Below are 6539 nucleotides of genomic sequence, written 5' to 3'. Positions count from 1 at the left end.
TGACAGATGTGTCCGGACCTTTGGTATTTTTTTCCTTTTCTATCTAAACCTTTCACAAAACTAATTGAGTAGCCCTAGCCTAGTCCATTGCTGCTGGAGCCGTCAATTGTAAATCCACTTTTTTCGGTGATCAGCAAATAATGAAAGAGCAGTCAGGACTTTATTGCATTAGCACATGAAAAATACTTGTTGTGGCGTCGGTTATTTTTCTGCTGCCATGTTGAAGTTTGTTCTTATTTGCATCATAGTCCTTAATTAATATCAATCAATATTTGGCTGGACAACCTCTTAAAGTCAGAACTGCCTATAGCAGGTGTGTCCAAACTTTTTTATTGGGGGCCAATTTTTATTAGTAAAGACGCCCTTTGGCCAATGTTTTTTTGGCGATGTTTTTACCTCGAGAATTAGAACACCAACATACGGATGTAAAAACATGCTTTTGTTTTCCAAAGTCATAACGTATATTTTTACTACGTTTGAAAGATAAATGTGCTCAGTGTTATGGGATTTTGTTGCGTCAGCACAAGATATACTTCCTTTTTACCGGCAAATAAAAATTCGTGGAAAGCGTTTGCGTGCATACGCCAATCGCCACTAATCCAAAATCCCAATCCAAACTGTGAGGGACCGCAACAGAATTTGAAACAACAGCCGCGGGCCATCTAAAATGTCTCCGGGGCTGCATTTGACCCGCGGCCGCACTCGTGGGTTAGACCCATTTTAATGATATCACACACAAAAAGTTGCATCAAAGTTTTCATGCCTGTAAAGTTAGTTCTGTGCAAGCAACGAAACAGTTGATCACGAACGTTATTTGTTATGTGCAACCTAAATAAAAATGTTAGCTTACATATATTTTTTTGTTACAAAATTTACAAAATTAACACACCAAGGCATGATCTCCTGAGCAAGTGCTTACGCGCGGAAGAATTTAACATAACGACTCAAAAGACATGTCAAACATAATTCTAAGTTAAATATACTGCGTTGTTATATGCCTGCAAGCATGCCAAACTTTTTACAATCTGCCTTAAATGTTACTTTGATTTTATTCTAACTAAAGTATTAAATTGTAATGTGAACTATCATCCGTCCGGATTAAATCTGTCACTGCAATATAGACAATGCATGACAATGATTGTATAAATCTAGATTAATTCTAAATGTGGACAAAATTTGCACTTTTTTCAGTTAACAAAATAACCAACGTAAGCAAGATAGCAAACAAAAGTTTGGCGTTTAATGTGACGTTGGCATGGTGCAATCAGAATCATCATTGTCGTACCACCAGTCATATAGTGAATGAATTACTCTTCGTTTTACTGTCTTGCGTAACTTTACTAGTGTTTGGTTAAATCCCTTCTTGAGTGGCATGTAATGTTCACATTGAGGAATAGTACGTGTCTTCGACTCAATGCCATGAAGCGAGCGGCACATTTTGCACCATCCGTATTGATAATGTCTTGCTTGCAATCCTGATCTTTTGGTAAGAGTTAGGTTATGTCTCCACGCAAAGTAGCTCTGATATTCTTCGTCATTTTTGTCCAGGAACTTTAAGTACTTTACAAGATCTTTCGGTGACTTGAAGTCATCAACATGAATGAACGATTTAGGAGGAGCAATCGTTTCGTAATCTTCCTTTTTTGTACCCCAAACAACAGGAACTACTCCAGCACTAAGACCGTGCTCAAAAAACTTTTCGGTGATATAATCTCGACAGTGATACGAATTTTCGAAGGCTAAATAAAACTTATATTTTGCAATAAATGCATAAAATTGTTGTGTTCCGCGTGAAACGCCAGGGCGCTTTTTGAAGCATCTGAAAAGTAAATAGTTTTCTTGTAAAGATATATATATGAGTGTTTATGTTAATGATTTTTTTACCTTCCAAACGTGTCTATCTTTAGTCCAGCGCTCGACAATTTGCGAAACACATTCATTCGCCGAACAGCTCCGTTGGTGCCGTGACAGTTGCTTACAATCCAAACTGCCATCCGATATTTTTTGGTAGTTAAAGTTTTTTTGTTTTCCAATAACTTTTTATGCAGAAAACTTACATAGTGATATGGCTTGACAAATGAAGAATCTCTTCTGCGAATAACAAATTCGACATTAGGAAGGATCATTGTGTCGTAACTTACACAAAATTCGATCCGTACATTGTCGACTACAAACAGCCATGCTGTACTGTCATAGTATACACCCTTTGGTGCCAAACCGTTCTTATTCCTTCGATTCGCATTTATTTTACCATGTTATTAATATACCAAATGTCCGAAAAACGTCGTCACTTATTAACACAGAAATATGTAAGATCCATTCCGATCGTTCAATAAGCTTTTGTATTGGCAAAAATTTGGATATAAAAGTCGAAAAACTGTGAGAGCAGAAGCTTTTTAGTATCCGAGCTTTAGTTTGCAAAATCAGTAAAGCTAGAAAATGATTTTCCACATGTTGCCATATTATATGTTTATATGTATTCTGTATCCTATTTAACAATTTACTATTTGTACCATTTGATGTGCTAACATAATTGTTTTTGCTTGCAAAAACAAATGGGTCCCCACATACGTGTATATGTGATTAGGTAACAGTATTAATATGGTGCGATTATTTTCAGATATCGAAGGACAGTTAGAACATCAACCTTAACTTTAAAACTTCCTGTCTACATTCTTCTCACATCTGTGCAATTTTATACATTTTTTTATAAATGAGAAAAAAGAGCAGAAAAATTTCCTATAATCTGGGAAATTAATCTCAATAGCTGTAACAGAGCTATTTATATCCAAGTCTACTTTAGAGCAGGTAAAACGTCTCGGAAAACCCCCAAGATAGTATTACAGACAGGGATAAAGTAGGAAAGCATGTTGTGGCAAAGGAACAAATTCATCTTAACTTTTCTGAATACCCATGTACGTTAACCTGCAGTAGCCTTTGTCGTGCAGTAGCTGAACCACCGTTTAATGACCTTTTGGCAAGGTTTGCGATAGCACGCAGTAATTATACCTAACCAAATTATTCTTCACGACTAAAAGCCTGTTAACCTAAAAACAAATATTTGTGGATAAAGGGGTTATTTAAAGTTACAAAATGCTTCAAGACTATTTGCAATGCACCAAAACCAACAAAGTTTGAAACTCCTGGGCCATGTATGTGTAAACTTCCAGGTGTTAATTTGAAAAAGATTAAGCATTTTTTTCTGTTCAAATAGGTGGAACAAGCCAGAGTTAGACAGGGAAAAGGAGAGAGAATAACAAGACAAATCAAAAGATTTCAACCTGTACGTCATAGTTGCATTGAAATATTTTTTTTCAAACTCTAACAACTTCACGTATTCAAGTCGTCTTGTCGATCCCGGGGATTCGAGGTTAAACCAAATGTATAACATTTCTGGTCGCCTGCAATAGAAAAGAGTCGTTAGGTAATCAATTGCTTGTTACCCCAAAAGCACTGGCTTAATTGTAACTTACCTATATTTTTCTGCTGGCATGCTGCGGCGTTGCATACACTTATTATTGAAAATAACGGCACCGGTATCAGGATGCTTGATCTATGATGTACATTCTGTTGTAATTTTGTCATAAGAAATGGCTTAACATCTACCCCTACAGCAGCAGTTGCCAAGCTCTTTGTAGCACGGCCCATTCAGAACTTTTAACTGTCATACCTTAAAACCCACTGAAGTGAGATCGCAATTTAATACAACAATCCTGTCATATTAACACAATTGTTTGTCGGTAGTTCGGTGACCGATTCTCGGTCTCTTTACACAAGTTTTTTATTGATATGTAACCCTATTTGAGTGTGTTATCTGAAATAACCACAAAACTATTGACCCGGCCACGCAGCATGTGAAGCACTATAACAGGCAAGTTTCTTTAAATGCATGCTTTTTACCCAAGTCAGTGTGGTGAATACAGCAAAAATGCTTAAACTGACCATTGAACGATTCGAAGTGATGATACATCTTCCACAAACTTTTTGGAATTTTTTGTTTTCATTGTGAATATATGGACACCAATCCACTATGTACTGTAAACAAAAAAATACTATCGATGTGAATTTTCTTCTTCACCAAAACATGACACAGTACGGTGATCAGTTAAGTTGAATAATTGCTGGTGGACTCGCACATATGCGCACCTTTAATGCTGATAAAATTGAATTCGTATGTATCTATGAGCAAAGTTTAGTAAAAGCAGAGTCTTTGACGGTCCATCAAACTATAACTTTTAACAGGTGTTAGGCGTCAAAGTTAGTGTGACATGGCACTGCTTATAACATTTTTGAATTTACCTTCGTGGATTTGCTTGCATAAACCACAGCACGATCCAAAGTAGTGAGTCCGTTGCCGCCATGCTTTAACTTGTTTGAAAACAAATAACCGTTTTTGTAATCCCATACAAACTGAAACACTGTTAATGTAACTAAAATAAACACTCCAACGGTGACATATTTCCATTTTCTTAACATTTGAATATACATCTGCAATGTTTGGTTCTACCAGTTTACCTTAAGTCATCAACATTGCATATCGTTTTGTTCTCGGCTACGAAGCTTGTCAAGACAACAACTTCCTGAACACTGTTGGGTTTGTTTGCCTTTTACACAAAAGTTTGAAACAATGCACAGGGCACCATCACAACAATGCCGTGCAATTTATTTCGGATTAAACTCAAATGGATTTTTAAAATAAAAATAAAATCCGCCAACTTCACTAAATCTAGCAAGCACTATAGGTGGAACTCAATTTGCACACAAGGATAGTAATTCAAACACTTGCTTTTATGTAAATATTGACGTTATTGTTAAAAAACTGGCCACAAGCTGAAGTATTGTACCAAAAATCATTCTACAAGTATTTTAGATCACAGCAACTCAACAAAACAGCTAGTTCTGGATTAAAGTAACTTTGACAGAAGCAATGTACTGCCTTTGACAGTCTGCTACTCATTTTACATTTTACCAAGAGCAACCAAAAAAAGTTTTCCTCAATGAAAGAGAGACATGGTTGCCAAAAGTAAAGCTCGATTGTGTATCAGTGCTGTTAGGTTGCATATGTCGTAGTGGTTCACCACTTGTGATATGCTCAACCCGCATGGAGTTTGCGGGCAATGAAACACATTGTGAGGCAACGTGACAATCAGCATTTAGCGAAGTTCTTTTCCAACTTCAATGCAGGCTAGCTTTGCCTTGTCGGCGATCCCTTACTAACTATGATTTTGGTGCTAGTACTGACAAAGCAGCATACTTAAAACTGAGATTTCACACTTGTACGCAGCAAATTTCATCAAAAAGTACGGTACGTAGGTACGGTACGCAAAGAAAGCTGAGGTACGGGTACGGTACGTGGTACGGTCCTTCACTAGAGCGTACCACCGTACCAAAAGCGTACCGTACCACCACACTGGTACGCATAATAAATGTTGATTAAACGGTCATTTTTGAATCGTTACCATTTGCAGATAATATCAAAATTTTCTGAAACTTGAATTTAGATTGTTTCTGACATGATTTCATCACAATGTCCCTGTACCAAAATAGTGCTCCAAAAGGTTGATGACGTCACTGCTTAATATTTTGTGCTTACGGACTGATCGCTATGCAAAAACGTACTGTAGGCGTATTACTAAAACGCGCACATGACAAGAACAGAGATTAACTCGGCATTTGTAATTGAATCTCAAGTTAGTTAAAAAAGCTAGCTAGTGTTGTTGTCTCTTCCGCAGCAATGATTTTAAGAAACATGCTGCTAAAAATTACACACTGTCGCTGCACGAGCCCATCGCAGAAAACACATCAACCTTTCATTTCGAATAAGCTGGTTGTAGTGGGGCAGCTTGTTTAGAGTTTAGAAACCTCTCCTTTAAGAGCATGTCATAAAATGTATCCAAAATAATCCCGATTGGTTTATTTGAAGGTACGGAACGATTTTGCGTACCGTACCTCAAGTACGGTACCGTGGTACGGTACGTTTTGATTATTGACATTTGGTACGGTACGGTGGTACGGTACGGTGGTACGGTACGTTGCAACTTGCAACACCAATGACAAACGTTACAGCAGCGGTTCACAACCTTTCTGGTTCCGTGATCCCTTGATAACATTTGCCAAGTTGCGGTGACCCCAAGGATAAAACTGTATAGGCTATATATTAAAATTAACTTCTGAATATCCGAAAATTTATTGGCACAAGGATTTTTATTCAAAAATTTTCAAGAATTAAATCATAGTGATATTTCCGCGAGAATGCAATAAAAGTTGGCAGGTAGGCTACTGACACAGTGGTTGTGTATTGTAAATGCAGTATTATTACGTGATACAAGGCAATAATCAGCATTTTGCGAGAATAATTAAGTCTTCAAAAAAATTAAGATTTCACCCCTGTTGTAGTTATAAATTTTAGACCAAAACGTTTTTTTTCACAAAAATAAAGTGGTCCATGGCCTAAAACGAGTTGGAAACCACTGCCTTGTGATACTAGCTATCCTCAATAACATAGCCTAAACGACTTGATCACAACTAATAATGCTTTC

The 6539-nt window shown here is 37.0% G+C and overlaps 1 protein-coding gene across 1 annotated transcript; it reads right to left on the bottom strand.

Annotated features, from left to right (window-relative positions):
• Positions 1–1147: 1147 nt before the first annotated feature.
• Positions 1148–2088, bottom strand: LOC145229941 (glycoprotein 3-alpha-L-fucosyltransferase A-like). Its single transcript, XM_080095285.1, has 2 exons — positions 1885–2088; positions 1148–1819 (listed from the first exon to the last, which is right to left on the bottom strand). Exons 1-2 carry the CDS (start codon positions 1992–1994, stop codon positions 1240–1242), a joined length of 690 nt encoding a protein of 229 aa, XP_079951411.1. The 5' UTR covers positions 1995–2088; the 3' UTR covers positions 1148–1239.
• Positions 2089–6539: the final 4451 nt, after the last annotated feature.

Source organism: Phallusia mammillata, chromosome 5, assembly GCF_965637545.1.
Source record: "Phallusia mammillata chromosome 5, kaPhaMamm4.hap1.1, whole genome shotgun sequence".
Taxonomy (NCBI): Eukaryota; Metazoa; Chordata; class Ascidiacea; order Phlebobranchia; family Ascidiidae; genus Phallusia; species Phallusia mammillata.
The sequence above is the reverse complement of the archived record's forward strand: the minus strand, read 5'-3'. Positions and strand labels throughout refer to the sequence as shown.